The sequence below is a fragment of the Crocuta crocuta genome, unplaced genomic scaffold, assembly GCF_008692635.1.
Source record: "Crocuta crocuta isolate KB4526 unplaced genomic scaffold, BGI_CrCroc_1.0 scaffold274, whole genome shotgun sequence".
Classification (NCBI taxonomy): domain Eukaryota; kingdom Metazoa; phylum Chordata; class Mammalia; order Carnivora; family Hyaenidae; genus Crocuta; species Crocuta crocuta.
This window is the reverse complement of record NW_027530222.1, coordinates 1,294,165-1,315,905: the sequence shown is the minus strand read 5'-3', so window position 1 is coordinate 1,315,905 and position 21,741 is coordinate 1,294,165. Positions and strand designations below refer to the sequence as shown.

Below are 21,741 nucleotides of genomic sequence, written 5' to 3'. Positions count from 1 at the left end.
AAATATACTATGTGCTTGTGCTTATGTGCATCCAGGATGCAATTCAAAAGAAAATGATTATAAAATAGATTTACTACTGGGTTTATTTTGTTGATCTTGGCAAATGTCACCTGCAGGTCATTCCGCTTCTATTTTCCTCAAAGGAGCAGAGCTGCTCATGAGCAGGTGAAGGCAGAAGTACATGGCCAAGTTAAAGTAAATATATTTTAAGTTTCTACACAGGAAGAAACATTTTCAGCTATCTAAAATATTAACAAGGAATAGGATTTGTGCATCAGAAAAGTACTCTTCTGAGCATAGTGTATTAGTTTATAGATGAGTGACTACTTCATTATAAACATGAATTTAGAGCTTTCTGAAATTATTTATAGTAGAATCTAGTTCTGAAGTCTTTTTTCCCTTGACATTCTTCTAAAATGGAAGTGAGAAGGGCGCCTGGATGGCTTAGTCGGTTAAGCGTCTGACTTTCGCTTAGGTCATGATCTCGCGGTTGGTGGGTTCGAGCCCCGCGTCGAGCTCTGTGCTGACTGCCAGCTCAGAGCCTGGAGCCTGTTTCAGAGTCTGTGACTCCCTCTCTCTCTGACCCTCCCCTGCTCACGCTGTCTCTCCCTCTCTCTCTCCTAGAAATAAATAAAAATCTTTTAAAAATAAATAAATAAAATAAAATAAAATGGAAGTGAGAACATTACCCATGAATTCCTATGATAATTGTGGAGTTCCAATCAAGATAAGAAGGAAAGAGAAGCAACATTTGAGAACTATCTTCCTCATTTCAGACTGTGACTGCGTGAATAATCTTCTATCTTCACAGGAAAGCTCCCATTAGTTATACTGTGAAATTGCAGGCTACTTTTTCTCCAGAGATCTCAAAGTTCTTTTCCGGTATCAATTTGTCAATAGCCCAAAGTCTCTGATCGTATGGAGCCCAGAGGAATCTGTTCTAGCATTATTTCTGTGAAAGCCTTTCATAGGCTTTATGACAACCAAACTAAGGAACATCAATAATGACTGCAAAGTTCTTTTGCCAACTGCTTACTTAACTAACAAAAGACATTTCCATTAAAAGAAAGAAAGTATGGCTTTGAAAAAAAATTGAAAACTCAAGGGCGACATATTTACATCCTTCTTAAATTTACTCAAGCTTTCATTCAAAGATTAAATTTATGCATGTTATACACTTATACAGTGCCTGGTAAAGTACACTCAATAAAAGTCATTACTATTAACTTTACAAATATGTGATACTCCAACATCTATTATTTGTTAGTGATTGTGACTTAGAGCAAGTCATTAACCTTTTCAGATATCAGCTTTCTCATTTATAAAATGGGGCTTTGCCACCTATATATTAAGATTAACATTTTTCAAGATGCATGAGACCATTTTTAGGTTATTTTTAACAGAAATATGAATTTTTGGTATGATTAACCTGGGATTTGAACTTTAAACACTTTAGAAATTCAACATAGATAATAATGGATTATATGTAATAACATTGTATATCACTGATATTTAATAAACTGGGAAAAATGTAACACTGATGTTCTGCCATGTATGGCTAGATTCCTTCAGAATGAAGTTCTTCTCAGTGATCATGCATAAATTCGTGCCACTTTAAGGATGGCTATAGGCAGACTAATGGAGTTATGAAGATTTGTTCTGGAACATCATGAAGCAAATTTTAAAAAGGCATTTAAGCAGTCTTATAAATGCTTCTCACTGGAAAACAATGGTAAAACCTATAGTCCAGTTTGCCAATAAAAATGTCATATCATCTTAAATGAGTATTTGGAGAGAAGAAGAACACTGGGGTTTGGGCTAGGATTATGGAAGACCCTCTGAATATCAGAGCTTATGGACATAAGGCAGGTTAAGTGGCTTGTATTTGAATTCTATGTTCATTATTGTGATCTTTCTGACTATTCCCACATCTGAACAAAAACACAAACTCATGATACTTAATGACAACACTAGTGACTTTGATATGTAATCACCTATTGTTATGAATTATTATATATCTCAATTATGTAAGCCTCACCTCTCCAGCAAAGCTTTTGGTATCAAAGGCCTAAGTCAAACCGAGGGTCTGGTATGTATTGGGTGGCTTTTTCTTATACCATATTTTACAGGTTTCAAAGTTAATGATGTCAGTGAATCTTCACAAAAAAAAACAGGCAAAAGAACCCAGAGCTCTGAAAGTTTAAACAGGTAAATTGTCCAAAATTACTGGGTTTGGTTTCAATAAATATTTATTGAGCTGAATCTCCATATCATCTGTTAAGTACTAAAATTTGTGATCACTGAGCTTGCAAATACATAATAAAAGTTATAGTGCCTTGTATGACACTTTCCGCTATTTTATATAGTACTTTGCATTTTATAAAGTGCCTTCACCCACATAATTGTGTTTAATGATTGATATCTTAGAGAGTGGGAGAACATGCCAAGTGTAAGAAATGACGTTCCAGTATTATGTGGTGGGAAACATAAGGACAGCTGAGCAGGATTTAGATTAATTCATGGATAGCACAGTCATAACATTTGTTACTGTTGAGATAGATCCACAAAAGGAAATTATTTAAAAGGAAAGCTAAAGACAAGGCTTTGCTTGTCTCCTTAAGCTGAAATGCCCTTGTCTTTCTTCCTCTATCTCAGAACAGTTCATTCTTCCTTCAAAGCTCAGCTTAAAGGCTATCTCCTCTATGAAGCTACCACTGAGCCCTCTGAGTTTGCAACGAATCACTTCCCTCTGGATTCTTGCAGCTCTTTAAATGTAGTTCTTGCATAGCATTTATTTTCTTCTTCTTTGCAAATAACTGTTTACTTTATAAAGCTGCTTAAGAGCAGAATCTCCCATTATCTCCCATTTTCACACCACAGGGCTCTGGCATTATTGAGTGAACTGGAGGGAACCCACGATTTAAAATACTAAATACTCCCACAAAATATCCCCAAAGGTCATCTCATACCAGATTCTGCATGAGGTTACTTTGATATCATAAATGATGGCAAGGACAGTGGAAAGAAGAATCGAAGAAGCAGAAATGACTATTGACAGACCAAAAAAAAAAAAAAATTAAAAGTTAAAGTGCACAGAACAGAGATTTGGGAAAACAGACTGTTAGAAGAATGCTTCATTCCATGGTTATATATTAAGGGCCCACTATATCTCTGGCACTAAACTAACTTCTGGAGATAAAAAAGAGAACAAGGTTCTGCCTCTGTTCTTCCAGGAGCTTACAATCCGGATTGGAAGCCAGTCAAGTAACCAATAATTACAAAACAAAGTGCTAAACGTATTGTTAAGGATAACTCCTATTATAATGTGGAAGTTGCGAGTCTTAAAAATTCTTGTTTTTAAATTGCCTTTAAAATATGAGGAAATGGGCCAGCTGGGTGGCTCACTCGGTTAAGCATCTGCCTTTGGCTCAGGTCATGATCTCATGGTTCATGAGTTCGAGTCCTGCATCAGGTGAGCTCAAGCCCCACTTTGGACGAGCCCACTCCTCTCTCTCTCCCTCTCTCTCTTTCTTTGCCCCTGGAAATAAAGTTGGGGCTAGATTTCTAGTCTTGTGATGACAAAGTTATTTTACTGTAGGAGTTTCAATGGTAAAGTTGTATGTTTCCTAACTCAATATACACGCTAAACTTATAACATCATTGAGCAAATCTAGCACTTGACAACATCTGGATTTTCTTCAAGAAGAATCAGTTTTACTTTCCTATCACCACCAGCATTATGATTACATGCTTTCATAGGGACTTTAATTTTTTCTTTGGAACATTCATCACAGTACCAATTACTGGTATACTTGTTTCATGTGTTTCTCCCTGCTTTGATCACGAGCTCCACAGGGCAGGGAAATGTGTCTGTCTTGCTCACCCTTACAGCCCTAGCTCAGTTCCATGCACTTCACATAGGTATTTATTTGTTAACATTTTCTTTGTGTTTTTAGACAGAGTCGTTATGTTGTCATCAGACATGTCTAGTGTGCTTGTTAAAACACTATCTATTATAATCTCAGTGCAAATGCCATGGCATCCATGAATGATTATTTTAATACTGCGGTATTTACAACACCTTTCATTTATTTCAAAACCACAGTTGTGAAAGTGTTATTTTAAATACCTGCTAACTAAACAAGCAGTTAGTTAATAGATGCCATTAGTAACGTCAGGGAAGGCCAGACAGTTCATAGAAAGGGGAACTAAAGGGAGCATTCAGAAGATCCCTTCAAAGCAGAAAATGAGAATCAGAATGCCTTTATCTTTTTATCAACAGAAATGATAATCACAATGATAAAAATAATATTTATTGGGCACTTCTAACGTGCCAGGCACTGTGCTAAGCACATAATTATCTTACTGTCCCTCAGAACAAACAAGCGAAAAAACTTAAGTTGCAACTTGAACCTGGAGACTGTTTGAATTCAGTAAGATATCTTTAAAGGCATGCACTTTCCCAAGTTAGGCAACTCCACTTCTGAACGGCTGATTCTAAATGCCCAAGACCCAGGGATCTCAGGAAGTTCCTGTCTAGAAGGGGCAACTCACCCTTTCTGAGGAGGGCATAAAGGAGTATAAAGCTACTCCTTTACTGTTTCTACTCCTAAAACAATCCCAATTTGCCCCAAACAAACAAGCAAATGTATAAAATATGTACCGACAGTGCACCTGTATTGTCAGTCTAAATGGAAACTTCCTGGCTGTGGTTTTAATTGGACCTGGAACCCTTCCCTTGCCGCCTAAATTTATTACAGTTACACATCTCCTTCAGGTTTTCATCTAGGAGACGAGTCATTCCGGTGATGGATGAGGCAATATTTATACATCATCTTGCAAAGTAAGCAAGGAGACTTCCAGTTTAAAAGCACTATCGGCTATTGTTATACTCTAATAATGAAAACCATGATTTTGGAAAAAAGATTACTTTATATAAATAATTTTTTAAGCTGTGAATTTTGTATTAGTTGTCCAGATCAGAGTATACCTTTCAATTCAGGTGGCCAGATGCTAGGTGTTACTCTTAATATTCATTGCTCTCTGTAAAAAGATCTAGTCAAAGAAGGTTCTTTATAGTTTAGCTCAATATTTATTTCTCCAAATTTCATGCTTCCTCCTGTTGATTCACCTTATGAATATTCATTAGCGACGTTCATACAACTTCCAAGTGATTTACTATTAAATAATTAAAACAAAGATGAAAGAATAAAAGCCATGGTACATATAGTTTTATCAAAAATCCTATTAATTATGATTGCTAAGATACATCATAAAATCCAAGTATGAGTGCCCTGATAACTAAAGCAATAAAAGAAACAAGATTTCTTAAATATCTTTCATTATATAACAAGAGGAAACATATCAGTAAACAACATAAAGCAAGATGTAGAAGAACCCTTATAATCTGTTGGTAGGAATGCAAAGTGGTGCAACTATATTTGATGAAAATGTCCAGCCTCTACAGACCTCAGATCGGTTTCTGGATGCAGACCTTGAGATAAACAAAACAAAATGAAACAACTCTTGCTCATATGCACCAAGGTCTAAGTACAAAAGCGGTTCTTGTAGAGTGGCTTATAATTGCAAAAAACTAAAGCTAAAACTAAAAAAAACACTTGCTAAATTCCCACAGCTGAAGAATATATTTATCTGGTGAGATAGATAGATAGATAGATAGATAGATAGATAGATAGATAGATAGATAGATATGGATATGGATATATATCATTTTAATATGACAGAACTATATCATATAGATCAAACAGGTAGGTTACAAAAATAACGCTGAATGAAAAAGCAAGTTACAGAATAGTATTTTCAGGATGGTAACATTAAAAAGCCCAAAGTCAAAACTGTAAGCTGTTTATGAGCATATAAGCTTCATATAAAAAAATATATATACAAACATGAACTAGAAGGAAATAACACCAAATTTATAATCCTGGTTCCCTCTGGAAATGTAAGGCAAGGAACAGATCAGAGGATGGAGAGAAGATGCTTTCAACTCATTCAGTAATATTTATATTTTTAAATCCTAACAAAAACAATGTAACATCATCATTGTTCATTTTAAGTGGTGGTTGTACATATATATGCTATATTGTTTATGTACTCTAATTTTAAAAAACTAAGAAAATGATTATGATACCTTCAAGAGTAAAGACATCCAACATAGCCATTAAATACTTTAAAGACCATGTATATATTAGGGCAATAGTCTTTAATATGAATGCTATCATCAAATTAACATATCTCTGTTTTGGCAGCTCATCTATTCATTCAACAAGTATTTATTGAGCCCTCCTACGGGCATAAGACAAAGTTTCTGCCCCCTGGAGTTTATACTGTGGAGGAGAAGAGACAGAAATAAATGAGCAGTGTGTAACATAATAAATGTCCGGTCATTAGAATTAATGTTCAATCAGGCGGTACTCAGTAAGGTATAGTCACTGATATCTTTCCTGATTGGTTTGTGTTGATCTGTCCCAGTTGTTAAATAGTTTGAATATCTTCCCTATAATAAATTCAATGAAGAAAAAATAAGCAGGCTCAAGGAATGGATAAAGGGTGTGAAAGAAATGCTATTTATTTTTTCTTAATTTTATTTACTTTTGAGAGAGAGAGAGCACAAGCAGGGGAGGGGGAGACAGAGAGGAGACAGAAAATCCCAAGCAGGCTCCACACTATCAGCGCAGACATTGATGGGAGGGCTCGAACTCACAAAACACAAGGTCATCACCTGAGCTAAAGTTAAGAGTCTGACACTTAACCAATGGAGCCACCCAGGAGCCCCAAGAGATGCTATTTAAATAAGGTGGTCATATAAGCTTCTTTGAGAAGATATTCAAGAAGCAGAGTCTTGAATAAAAGGTGGGAGGGAGGTATGGGAAGATTTTGAGAATGTGGGTCAAAACAACGAGGCGAAAAATAAACTTAGTTTTATGTGGAACACATAAACAGAAGTTTCAGGCAGAGTGGTGTGAGTAAGGTGGGAGTGATCAGAATGGACTTTAGAGAGATGTTCAAAGACCAGAGGATATAGTACCTTTCAGTAGTAGTAAGACTCTAGATATAGGGGGCGCCTAGGTGGTTCAGTCAGTCTTTGGCTCAGGTCATGATCTCATGGTTCGTGGGTTTGACCCCCCACAGGCCTCTGTGCTGACAGCTTGGAGCCTGGAGCCTGCTTCGGATTCTATGTCTCCCTCTCTCTCTCTGCCCCTCCCCCNAAAGGTGGGAGGGAGGTATGGGAAGATTTTGAGAATGTGGGTCAAAACAACGAGGCAAAAAATAAACTTAGTTTTATGTGGAACACCAAAAAGTTTCAGGCAGAGTGGTGTGAGTAAGGTGGGAGTGATCAGAATGGACTTTAGAGAGATGTTCAAAGACCAGAGGATATAGTACCTTTCAGTAGTAGTAAGACTCTAGATATAGGGGGCGCCTAGGTGGTTCAGTCAGTCTTTGGCTCAGGTCATGATCTCATGGTTCGTGGGTTTGACCCCCCACAGGCCTCTGTGCTGACAGCTTGGAGCCTGGAGCCTGCTTCGGATTCTATGTCTCCCTCTCTCTCTCTGCCCCTCCCCCACTCACATTCTATCTCTCTCTCTCAAAAATAAATAAACATTAAAAAAAATGTATTAAAAACAAAAGAGTGTAGATATAATCCTCAGTGGGACAAAATAATTGAGGAGGAACTTGAACAAAGAGAGGACCTGACTGATTCTGATTCTTAAGACTATGTATATTATGTATCTTAAAACTATGTATATCTATGTATATTATATAATTACATTATCTATATCTATGCTATATATTTTATAATTGTATATTATATTTATATATTATAATACGTATATTGTGTGCTATATTATAATATTATAAAACCTGTGTGAATTTGGTAACAGGGCAAGAATGGGAATCAGGGAGACCAGGTCGGGAATCCTGCAGAAGTCTAGTCTAGGTATAAAGCTGTCTGGGACCCGGTTGTTAGCAGTACAGAAGACAAAAAGCAATCTGATTTGGGATACATTTTGAAGATTAGCTAACAGGACTTGTTGATACGTGTTGTGAGGGACATACAGGAGGTAAGGAGGATTCCTAGATTTTTCGTCTTGAGCAACTAGATAAATATAAACTGCTGTTTATAGATATGGGAAAGACTACAGGCAAGATCCATTTGGGGAGAAGAAATCAAGAGTTCTATAATAAATGTGTTAAGTTTAAAATGCCTACTAGACATCCAAGAGAAGACAGCATGGAGGCAGTTGGCTATATAACAGTTGTTATTGATACTGTTAAAAAAAAATCTAAAGCATCATGCTAACTACTTTTCTCAACACCTCCCCCACAAGAATATGATTTTGTTAACTAGCCAACAGTTGCTGACTTATTATTCTGGTTTTAGATGGTGAACACAAATGTACTCCGCTCTGTATGATTTCTAACAGCTTATTTCCATTTATATGAACACGTTAATGGAAAAGAAAGCAGGAATGGAAACAAACACTGTTGATTAGTTCTCTTATCCCTGAATGAAGACACTCATCACATAATGTGTATTGCCAACATTCCACACACTCTGTTTACAGAATCCAATTTTCTGAGGTTATTTCAGATAAAAGGCATTTTAAATAACAAAACCATAGTATTGTGCTCATAGTCCAAATCATAAATGTGATTTTTAAAAAGGTTTTTGTGATGGTTTTATCCCACATACTACAGATAAAATTAGGGAGGCGTTTATAGTATGGTTTATGAGTAGGGCATCCATGTCATACTGTCTGGGTTTATATCTTGTTCCCACTACTTAGTTGGAAAAGTTATTTAACCTCATGCCTCAATTACTCCCCCTGTTAAATAAGGATAATGAGGGGATTGAAGATTACATGAACCAACAAAGGCTAATGTTTAGTTAGTACAGTGCATGGCACCATGGAAGTTCTTGATAAATATCAACTACAAATATTATTTGTAAAAATATAGCACAAGTTCCATTTAACAAGCATGCATTAAGTACTACTACATGCTTTACACTGTGCTAGGCACTTTTAAAGCACTGCCTCCAGTGATGGCTAAATAGAACACTATTCTAAGTCAGACAGCAGACACACTGATGAGAACACTCCCTAACACCACATATACGATTAGTCTTCCAATCTTTGAAATCAAAATCCTTACAGAGTGTTCCAGGCATCACAGCCAACCTCAGATCGCCTACCAGCTCACTTTCTTTATCACACACACACCCTCTTCTTCCATCTTGGGTTCACCATTTATGTTGAATTATCCCCTCCCTTGTGAGAGAGTTGCTTGGAAGTGTATTTGATTTCTTTGCTTTATCGTTTCCAAGAAGGAAAGAGAGCAACAGGAAAGAAACAAAAAGTATACATGGAATGTATGGTGAAAAATTTTTGTTCAGACAAGATCTGATTATAATGTAAGCTGCTAGACCTCTCAATGGACATCAACCCTCTGGGACAAAAAGAGCTATTTCTTTGTACCAAAGTAATAGCCAGCTCAATTCTTCATTTAATATTTTAGAAGTCAGTTTCAAAGTAGGTCAAAGAATGAAAACCAATTCTGGCTCTTTCCTTAGCTTGCATCTTTAATTTTCATGGAACTGATACTATGTGAATCTATCTATTCCCAAAAAGATGAGAAGAAACTTACAACTTGCCAATCTCAGTAAGTTCTTTTCCAATATTATGCGTGTGAAACAACTTTCAGCACTTTCCCCTTTTTGTAAGAAAAGAAATTCTGAAATCTAAAAATGGCACATGAAAAACTAGTCTGCCCATTGGTATGGTGAAATAAAACTACAGCAGATTTTCACACCAGCCACTTTATACAATTAATATGTTTCAGCATGCAACTGTTTCCGAAGGACCGATGAAAAATGAAAAGGGGTGCTTTGCTTAGGGTAAATGACAACTTCTCCAAGTTCTTACATTAGGAACAAAAGATATGAGGGGGCACACAAATGAATTTTTCTCAGCTTTGAGATGATGGCTCCATGCCACCAAATCTCCTGCAAGAAATACATAAAATTTGCACAAAATGAAGGGTGTGCAAAAGTCCCTGAAACAAGACCTGTTCTTCTGGAAGAAAGGACACTCGCAATTTTAACCTAATCAATTGACAAAAAATGGTGTCTGTTTAAAAGGCCCAAATGTATATATTTTTAATTGCTGAGCTTCAACAAATAGAGGGAAAAAGGCAAACAGTGCAAAAACGACTAGAATTAGGAAGAAGAAAATTTAAATGGGCAAGAAACATTAAAAAGATTTTTAAAATTTTATTTATTTTTGAGAGAGGGAGTGAAGACAGAGCATGAACGGGGGAGGGGCAGAGAGAGAGGAAGACACAGAATTCCAAGCAGGCCCCAGGCTCTGAGCTGTCAGCACAGAGCCCGACACGGGACTCAAACTCACGAACTGCAAGATCATGACCTGAGTCGAAGTCAAATGCCCAACCAACTGATCTACCCAGGCGCCTCTGGCCAAGAAACATTAAAATAAATCAATCTAATCAACAAGCAAAAAATACATCTTTACAAAATTAAATGTAATTTCACCTTCCAATATCTCCATTTATCAATGCAAAATCATAGAAGTTATCTCAGCAGAAAAGATGGTGGCAATAAGGATAATTTAATCATTATTATTTTTGGTAAAGTGCATTATTTTCACTTCACTTTCACTTCATGGGGCTAAGGCCCCATGTTAGAAGAATATTTAAGAATTTCTAGTATTGAGAATCTCACGCCTACCACATTTTTGTAAAATGCTTTAAAACAGTGTAAAGTAATCACCTTTCTGGAGGACAATTTGACTCCAGTCAAGAGCCTTAAAGTGTAAAATCCAAGCAAACTAAATGTCTAGAAATAGAAGACTGATGAAAGAAATATCCATATGGTAGAATACTACATAGCAGTATATCGCAAACACATAATGTTGAATTTAAAACAATCATCTGTACAATGATGTGCACAGAATTTTCCCACTTATTCAAAGTTTCAAGAACAATCTTATCTATAATCTGTGGATCGCAATCAAAATATAATTTCCCGTTATTTGTTAAAGATGAAAATAAACTAGGAGGGAAGAGAAAAGTATCAGAGGGCATAGCACTTAGGAAGGGTAAGCACTTTTTTTGTGAAGCTTTTGTTTTGGTGGTGTATATGGGAGCGCGTATGTTTAATGAGTTGTAACATAAAATGTATTTCTCACTGTGGATCCATTTAAAGCAAGTTTTAAAGCCACAAGTACCGTTTATAAGGTGTAATTTGCTCATCTTTAGCTTCTTGCTCCCAAAGAGGTCCCCTGACTTTGCTTTCTACTGTGTGGACAGAAGCTGTCTTTCTCCCGTGTCTAGAAGCTCTCTCAAGGCCACACAAAGGAAAGCAAGAACCAGAAAGGGGCTTGCCTGAGTCACACATGCTGATTTCAGTCCCCCTGACTGACATACAGAATGTCTATTTCATTCAATGATGATTCTACTCTTGAGAACACAAGAACATAGTCCTCTTCTTTAGCCTCAGCCAAATACAATATAAGGAGTTCAACAATCTAAAAACATGTGTGGATGCCTGGGTGGCTCAGTTGGCTAAGCGTCTGATTTCTGTTCAGGACATGATCTCACAGCTCATGCCACTTCGGGCTCTGTGCTGACAGCTCGGAGCCTGGAGCCTGCTTCAGATTCCATGTCTCCCGCTCTCTCTGCTCCTCCCCTGATCCTCCTCTGTCTCTCTCTGNTGCTCGCGCTGTCTCTCTCTCTCTCTCTCTCTCTTAGAAATAAATAAAAATATTTAAAAAATAAATAAATAAATAAATAAACATTTAAAAAAATTTTTTTAACATGTGCGTTTAACATGGGAGGTTTTGAACGCTGGAGAAGAAGGATATGTTCAATGAAAAAGACTACACAGATATATGTTCATCACTGCATATAACCAATAGGAAAAAAAAAGAAAAAGAATATTAAGCTGTCAAGGTGAGAGGGTAATTAAATAAAATATTGCATATCCACATAATTGAATATTTATAGATATAGACATCAAAATCATATTTCCTAAGAACATATAATGATACAAGTAAATGCTGCTAGTATAGCAGTAAATGAAAAAAAAAGAGGAAAAAAATGTGTGTGATATGATTCCCATTTTGTAAAACAAAATATATATTATACTTAAGAGAGAGAGACTTGTAAGAAATATGACAAAATGACGTCAGTGTTGCATGTGAAGCTCTTCTATTTTTTTTCCAAATTTTCTATTTGGAAAAATACATTTCAAAGATTCAATGATAAATGGGATTTAAAAATCCCTCATATACACTTTTATTCTTGGAACTCTGAGTAGATTTTGCCTCTCCCATCTCTCCTGAGAACATCATCATAAGCTGCCCAAGTGCAGTAGCCAAATTCTTTCTGTTGTTTTCTTAATTTATAGAGGAAAGAAAACACTCATGATAAAAGTTCCCAAGAAATAGAAAACATTCTGGAAAATCAAATACTACATTCAATCAACTGATCAACTAATTAATTAAAAACATGTTATTATTTATTTGTTCCCTAGGAATATGGTGAAAGCTATGCAGTAGAAAAGCAGTAAAATGTACAGTTTCTGTTGAGTCCCTAGGGGGCATCGGAAAGTACGGTAGGCTTCATATCACCTCATTTAAAGAGTGGTGATCCAGTTAGAGTCAGGACACAGTAAACACATGAAACAAATGTGTGTGGGGGGGTATTAATCAGTAAGATGTAATAAGTGCTAAATGGTACCATCTAGTGCAGTATATAGGCAGGGCTAACATATACACCGTCAAGAAAATGATATGCGCTGAAAGTGGCAAGTACATATAGAGAAACTTCACATAGACCTCGAAGGATGGGTGGAATCAACAGACGTGAGGAGAACAGACCATTCCAAGCAAGAGGAATGCCCTCTGCTTACCCTAGCAGAGAAAACACAGGAGATGAGGGACTTCCTGTATGATGATGCTAGTCCTCAAAGTCAGAGGATCAAGGTGCCAGCCTCGGACCCATGTCCAGTCCCAAAGCTCGGAGAGCAAGCCCACCTCCCCAAAGTCTGGAGAACATGCCTGAGACATCCTAAAACAATCTGGAAGGGCTATGGTATTTTTAGGAGATCGCTTCTCACACTTTTCAAGTGATATTCCCCTCCACAGAGAGCAGGTAAGATTACTCCTTGCAGGACTGAGGACGGACTTCAGAGTGATCCACTACAAGCCAGTTATTATCTTCCCATGTTTCACCTTTAAAACTCTTGCATTTGTGCATTCAGTTAAATGCTTCTCCTAATCTTTGTGTAAAATTGGAGCTCTAGGTAGATGAGCCAGGCTTATCTTAGCACACTCCAGCATCAACTAAGTTCAGAAAAATACATACCTACATTTAATATTATGTATATCACATATATATACACATATGTGTATGCATATAATATGTATATATGACATATATTTATAGGTCTAACTCATCAGGTTTTGTGATTTTTTTGCTCCTTTTCCATTCTGCCAGATATAAGGAGCCAAGCTACCATTAACCAGGCCACAAGGCTGTAAAACATTGTGCTTGCATCTGCCCCACCCAGCCTTTTTCTATCTTTTTCAGACAGTATTTAGCATCAGGCACTTGGCTACCAGATAGTACTCTCCACATGGCCCTTGGATATGCAGCAAAATAACGTTTCACCTTTAAATCTGAATGTTGGCTTTGCTTCTCAGCTCCTCCAGTCTGTGAGTACACACTACTTTTTTATTCAGTTTTCGTAGAACTCTTCTTGATTTCCTTTGGAGGCAGGGAACACATGTTATGTGACTTTGATTCTCACCACCACCTCTCAGTTTTGCACGTGCTGTAGGACTCTGCTCACTTCACTCTACATTCAGCAGTCTGGAATACTACTTGTGAGGCATCAGCCCAACAGACAGAGGCACTTGCACACATAGAGAACACTATCAGAACATTTAGTGACACGACATGCTTTAAGTTTCGTTAGCCCCACTATAATCCTTACCAGCTCCCTCCCAAGACCCCTCCCCATAATATTCTGTTCATGCCACCCCACTGAGCTTCAGTCCAAATGCGGTAGCCCTCCACCAATCAGATCACCAGCCCTAAGTCCCCAGAAGGTGCCATGCACAAGGTCCTAGTGCGAATGGGAAATAAGGTTGAACACAACCAGATTTAAAAACCAGCTACAGTACCTTAGACTTGATGCAGCAGATAATAAGGAGCTATCGTAGGCTCCTCAACAAGGAAATACTTGATACAGTGATAGATCAAAAAGACTGATCTCCATAAAACTGAATTCATTGCAAACGTGAATTAAACTTTTCTACGAAACGAGTCTAAATAATGAACTAAATAACAATGAAGTGTTAATAATGAAGGAACTGATTTTTTTATTCCATTCTGGGATAATTAAGGGATAAATCAGTTCAAATGAAAGATGTCACTGTTATTAAAACTTCATTCATTTATTGAATTATGTTTCATGTGAACAGAGTTATTTTAAGATTATTTGATTATTATATAAGTCAATGTCATTTCCAGTTTTTGGAAAATTGATATTAATGCCTTGTCACTGAAAATGTAACTCAGTTTATCAAATTAATTTCTCAGAGGCCACCTGATAGCCACCAGATGGCAACCTGTGCTGATGTCAAATTCGAAATTTAAGTTATGAATCGCCCCGCAACTATGCATTACCCCTCACTCACCCGCCAGGTTCCTTTAAAATCAGAAAACCCGAAGGCTTTCCCCTACTTTCCTAAATTCCATTTGAACAAAATGAAATATGTTCTATCCACAATGCTTACGATAATTAAAGTTGTTTTTTTTTTTTCTTAATAGGAGTCTATCTGGAAATAGCACAATATGGAACGATCGTTAATAGGCCTGTTATGGTACTTGAATAAACGCCTATCAAGGGCACGGGCACACATTAGAAAGTTTCCTAAAGAAAATCCATTTTCATTTCAAATTCTGACATTTTATTTAGAAAAATTATACCCTTTCTTTTAATTATTTCAGTAAACATGATGAGGGTATTGCTAACTACACCTCAGAGTACTTTATTTTCTTCATTTTTTTTAAGGAATATGAGTCTACTTGTAATTAAAGGCACACTGCATTCATGATGCCGAGGGTCTCCAAGGGAAACACTTAATGTCCACCTCATAATATTATGCCACAATTACATGCACAGAAGTCTTTTTAATAATCTTTGTTTCCTAATTTAGTTTTGATTGGCTCTGAAATCCACAGCAGCTCTCGAGGGCTCCCATTTCCACAGTCATCAGCACTGCTGCGCCGTCAATTGTACAAACGCACATGATTTCTTCCTTCTGTAGGCTTCCTTTCAAGGCTTCTGTTTAACTTATCCAGAAAATTAGCTGCAGGCTGGAGATAATTGCAGATAATTTTGCCATTTTTAAGCCACTGGGGTGTTACGCGCAGATATGACAGCTAAGTTTGTCTAAACACAAAGAACAAGTCATAGCCTTGTGTTGTCACTTCAGCTCTACACACGGGTTCAGATCATCCTATTTGCTCTTTATGCAAATTGAAACAAATTGTCGTCACTGGATGATCTGTGTTTTCTGACAAAGCTGTGCTACGTGAAGCTTTTATGTGGCTGGAAGAAGGACACGATCTAAACTAATGTATTATCCCAGCCGAAGAAACAAAAAGCCTAATCCTCTTCTCCCCTTCATTCTTCCTCCTTAGCAGAGATGTTTCTTGGGCCACCAACAACTTAAAAATAATACATTAAATTAAAAAGAAGATGTATGGTCTCAATATACACAGTTCACAGATACTGGTCTCAATATACACAATTCATACAGATGTGTGTATGCGTGTATACGTTTCCCCTATTTTACTCTCATAAATAGAAATGGCAGGGTTCTCCCATAAAAATCAATGTTCACAAATGCTGGTAGTACTTATATGCAACAATTTAAGACCACTGTATATTAAAGAGTTATTGAATAGGTCATCCAGATTAGTAAGCTGAGATCTATTGTCAAACAGAATCACGTGGCCCTTTTTTCCTAAAATTTCACCATAAACCGTGTGCTACATTCCTGGATAGTCACTGCCACAGAACGAGGGAGCAAGTGCAAAAAGCAGCAAGAGTGACTCTTAATGCATTGCCAATGAACTTCAACTTCATACAAATCAGCTATGGGAATTGCTCACCAAATGTGCCCTTAGTGCTCAGAATTGTTATACTCACAGCTAATAAGGGTGTCACTAACTGAGCAGGTGATTTCTGAAACCATTTTGCAGCAAACATTTACATATAAGGGCTAAGTAGTGATTGTGCATATGTGGCAGCAGCCCTGATGTAATGGGCCATAACGACTCTGAGGGAGCAGGAAAGGATGTGTGTCAAGGAGGAAAGAACGTGAAAGGCATAACACAAATGACTTTATGGATTCCCATCAGACCTTGGGCTAGGGTGCACCTAAACAGGTCTGATATGACAGCATCCTGAGACAGCTTTACAGCCTGGTGTCAGGAACCCTTACACTGAAGAGTTTTATGGAAAATCCAAAACTATGGAGAGGAAGTGTTGTTGTATTAGACCATTATCGTTGACTTGGCATATAATATGCATACAAATGGTCCCAAAGTATGTGCTTAAAGGATAGGTTATTAAATCTGTTATGCCAATCATAGGCATATTAAGGAGTCAAAATTAGGCACTGGTAGGCAACATCGCACAAATCTTACACTCTCCCTTGGAAAACACTTCTGCCCCATGACAAACTTAAATGTACCAAGGTTCCAAATATCCACATCATACTCAGATGTAGCCTTTGAAAAGACGGCCTTGTGGATTTGGGGATAAACATACAAAGTATACACATTACTGCACTTGAGAAAGGTGAGGGATACCACTTTGATTCTTTTTTCTCTTTTGGTCTCTAACATCACATAGCTAGGGAACTGGTAGGGAATGGACTTGTTTAAAGACCTTACACCACGTCCGCATGAAAGGCAAGCATGAGAAGTTCAGTAATGTGCCCTTTCCCACTCGTGATCAGAAAGAGAGGCACACTGAAGACACCGAGTGAATAAACCCTTCCCCACAAGGACAGGAACAGTGCTGGACTAGCCTTCTCTTGCCGGGGGCTGAGATCAGCAAAGCTGCACATTTAAATTGCAGGTTGAACACACTATACAGGACCTATGCAAGTGGAAACGGCACTCTGAAGAAGGATGTCTGCTCTTTTACTTCAATCTGTAAATTATTAAACAATTCCAGAAGAGGCATATTGCTACAAGTGTCATGCAAACCAATATATAGAGCTAGAGTGTGCTTCATAATATGAAGGGTTGGCCCAGAACTCATTCTCCACTGTGAGGAGAGCACAACCTATCACCTGCACAGCAATTTCACTCCAAATTTGCAATGAGATCTTAAATTTGACCTTTTATGAGAGATTATCAAAGACCTTACATAAAGCCAACAAATGTCCCTGCTCTTTGACAGATTTATTATAGTTTTGCTAATGTGTTTGAATGAACTGCTCTTCTGGAAGTCCCTGATTTCTAAAATGTAGCTTTTTTTTCCCCCCCTGTGCAAAGCACATACCTGTTTCCCAGAGAGACGGGTCTCTCTTTGAAATATTTAGTCTTTCAGGGCACTTTAGTCATAGTGACACCTAATAGCCAAGCTCTTTTTCTCACTCTCCACAAAATCAGGTTTAGACTATAATTCAAACCAGTCCCCAAAGGCACTTCTGAAAAATGGCACGCCGTTAGCTTTTAGGTAAAAACACTCTTTATTGCTCAAAATTGTTTCCTGTTACAAAACCCTTTGCACCGTGCTAGGTCTAAGATGATCTTATGCTAATTTAACTCACTGGGGACTGTGAACAGATGCTACTTTGATTAATAGTTTCACTATCCTGAAAATGCCAGGCCAGGTTCAAGATAATAAAGTCAGATAAGAATACTATTAAAATCTGCCATATGATTATATCTGTTATGTGGAGAAAAATGGGATCCCAGTTCCTGTACTAAATAAAGACCACCTATAATAATAATTTTTAAAAAAGACATAAACCAAAGGAACACACTATCTGGACTCTTTAGCACCTTGATTTACATCATGTTAATCACCAAACTCTTTACTAATACCTTTAGGAAGACTTTCAACCATGTCCTTAGTGAAAACCCACTGTGCCCCTCCAAAGTTATCCTTTCACATAGCATTTAACTTTTCACCCCAGAAAAGACTTACGTACACCACAAAAACAATGAACTCTTTAACTCTGCTTCTCAAAAGGATGGTATCTGAATTTGTATGCCGAGGTCACTACTTTTCAGGAAATATGTTTTCAACATTCCAACACTCAGATTTAAAATACGCCTAGAAAACCACGACCCTTGAAAATAAGGGCCAGCATGAGTTGACAAACAAGACTTTTTTGGAGGCATGAGCTCCTCTCTCCTTTGCTTCTCTTCTCACTGATCTCCCAACCACGGACTTCCACATCACATCAGCTTCCTGATGGGGAAAACCATGAACTCGAATCTAGCCTTGAACAATGAACCTCAGGGGTGGACCTATACAGGCATGCAAAGAGACTTTTGCATCTGTAAAGTAGGTTTACCAATGGATTTTACCCTTTACTAGAATACATGTGGCCTAATCATATTCCCAGACTCCAATCTGAACTCTTTCTTTTATTGTTTATATACGGTACGCCTGTCTCAATGGAAGCCTCGGTTTGCGGGAAGGCAGACGGCACGTTCCAGTGCCTGAATCACCCTGCGAATTGTGATTCAGGTCCTGTACCAAGAAGGAAGCTAGCCTGTTAGCGCCAATCTGCCCCCCGCAGATTCAGCTCATTGCATGCGTTGAGTCTTCACACTCACCACATTTGCACACGTCTATGACATGCCTCCACTTAATATGAAACATTCTATTCAAAAGGGTTGCCTCACCATTGCACAGAATGTTTCCGGAGGGTCTCCACAGGTAATGTCCGGAGGATCCAGTTTTACTTTCAGGTATTTGGTCATGTCCGTGGATTCCGGCTGACAGGCCATGTAATCCCAAACTTTCCCTTCTTCTGTGTAAATCTGAGTCTTACACACATCATAATGTCCCCATACCAAAGGGTAGGGCTGCATCACTGAGGACACGGTAACCCAAAGGGCATGAATTGACAGGAATCTTGACAAATACATCTCTAAATTCTTGGCAATCTTTGTGGTAACAAAGCAGGGTTTGCTTATCTGTGATCTATGTCCCTTTCACATACACATATACGTGTATATGTAGGTAGGTCTGTATATTAAAAAAAGAAGAAGAAGAAGATGAAATCTCAGTGTAGATTCCAAATCTCAAAGTGAAGGGTTGATATTGTGCGCGTTCAGGTATATCGAGGACTCGGGTGGCAGCCTAACATACTGGTACGTTAGGCGTCGCCAGCAACGTGCCGCTTTTTCGTTGCCCTAGAACATGTCTATCAGACTCGCGTCTAGTTTGGTTTTTGTAAAAGATGTCCAGGAGCAGAGGCTGATCTAGCGATGCGATGGCTCTCCTGTTGTACATCCAATAACCCTGGGTGGTCCTCAGTGCTCGTGGCTCACAAGGGACGCTCAGGTGCACTGATATCAGTATCTGAAGCAAAAGGATGAGAGTCTAGAGCCCGGTGTCTGCTTCTCATCAATCATCCTTTCCTTCCGGCACCAACACCCTTTAAGAAACAATAAGAGTAAAAGTTATTGCCCCAGAATCGATGCATTACAAAATGTTTGATATGTTGACATTTGGGAGGGTTGATGCAATCTAAAGCAAATTGGCGTAATATGGATAACCTTTCCTCCACTGCTTTGCTAGAATGAGCAAACCTCAGGAATCATTCATGTTGGGGAGGATTTTGATATGAAGGATTTAACTCTTCCATAACAAAGACAGATGTGCATGTTCCAGGTGAGTTACAGGTTGTCGCTTCAAAAATTATATTTCCATCTTGACAAAACTGAGAGCAAGCAGCTAGATTTAAACATTTCTCGTGGATTGCAGTGCTAGAAAATCTTCCAGGAGAACAATGGGGGGAAATGAATGCTTTTATAACAATGACAAAGAAGTGACAACTACTTGTATGCCTTTTGTCTATTGGCAAAGAGACCCTAAAAAATCTCTAAATTCCTTGTACATTTCTTAGCTTTTGTGAGCTCGAGTGAAAACAGGCATTGTTGGCACAAGGCTGTCCCTCTGGATTTGCTCATTGTATGGAAGAATTTAGCCTCTTTTGTTTAGTCGCAGTTAGTGATAAAGACAACTTGGCTCTCTGGAAAAAAACACTCAAAAATAAAACCAAAGGAGCAAATTTTCCTTTCATAAGAATTTTCTATTTTCTTACATCTTTTTATAGCCATTACATCTGCATTTCCACTTACTTTCTGTAACAGAAGAGAATTTGTCCCAAAGGCGAATATTATACGCTGCTTTAAAACTAAAAGCTCTGTAGTAAAACGCACAATTTAAAATGCACATATAAAAATAGCTGAGGGTGAGTTAACAGGCCATGAAGCAGAATAATGTGGCACTAATTCTAAGAGAAAATAAAAATTACTGTTTAAAAGTACTTTTGGTTAACTGATAATGCAGCCTACACAACTATGAGTACTTGTCACTGGTGACTTTAACTGGCAACTTTTCTGTTTAGAGACTATCTTCCAAATCTAAACAAATAATAACATTGGGAATCCAGGTGTAAAAAAGGGGTATTTGTGTAATTAGCTGGCTCATCTTGTCATAGCCCCAATTATTAACTATTTTTTAAACAACTAAAAAAGGACAAAAAAGGCCACAGTTTAGTAAATACCATTAGAGACCCTTTAATTCACATTAAGCGGTTTAAACTGGGAAGTTCACTATCTTCAACGATCTTATAAAAGGAATTCAATATATTCAAATAACGCACCATCTTAAAATGAACTAAGCCACAGAGGCTATGAAATGCCAATGGATGGTTGAATAGTGTTTCCATAGCAAAGTAATTTATAATAATTGCTTTATGGATGCAAGTGCAATTTTCATTATATTCAATTCATAAAATGTTATCATCCAGCTGCAATCTGTGATATTTTCTATTAGGAAAAGTGTTGAATATTTGGGTTCTTATGAAGCAATAATTAGCAGTCTGTCTAAACATGTATAAACTGCTGATTTGAATCTGCCTCTTCCTTGTAATAACATAAAGACTATATACTATACTGTGTTAGGCACATTTTGATATCTTAAGCTAAAAAGGAAGAAAAATCACAGAGAAGCATGTGTTGTGGCTAGTACAGCCTTTTGCTTTTTCAGATTTGGTGGTAATTTTAAGTTGATGTTTTCAGAAACATCCAACAATTCATAATCTGAAAAGGTGTTAAAATAATACGCATGCACATTTTCTAGATGCGTTTTCAACCGTGTGTACTACTTTGTTATCACAAGAACACTTTCATGGGCTACAGCGGACCTGGGCATGACGACAGCAGAAGTACAAAATCTCCTAGACTAGAATTTATTAACTTCAGTTCTTAGTTTCAAATATATAGCAACTTATTTATCAAGAACAATATAGTCTTAAAGACCGGGAATGGACTGCTCTGAGTTTGAACCGAGTGAAAACTGTGAGTTAGTTTTTAAGACTGTTTTTAAAAAATGGCCATAAGTATATTATTTGAATACTCTCGGAG

At 37.6% G+C, this 21,741-nt stretch overlaps 1 protein-coding gene across 5 annotated transcripts in view; it reads right to left on the bottom strand.

Moving 5' to 3' along the window:
* NTNG1 (netrin G1) overlaps positions 1-19,738 on the bottom strand; it is a 312,855-nt gene extending 293,117 nt beyond the window's left edge. For all 5 annotated transcript variants that reach the window (XM_077765548.1, XM_077765550.1, XM_077765551.1 and 2 more), the window contains exon 1: positions 18,988-19,738. In XM_077765548.1, the coding sequence (XP_077621674.1) occupies positions 18,988-19,233 (246 nt within the window). In that variant the 5' untranslated portion in view covers positions 19,234-19,738. The remainder of the gene's footprint in view (positions 1-18,987) is intronic.
* Positions 19,739-21,741: the final 2,003 nt, after the last annotated feature.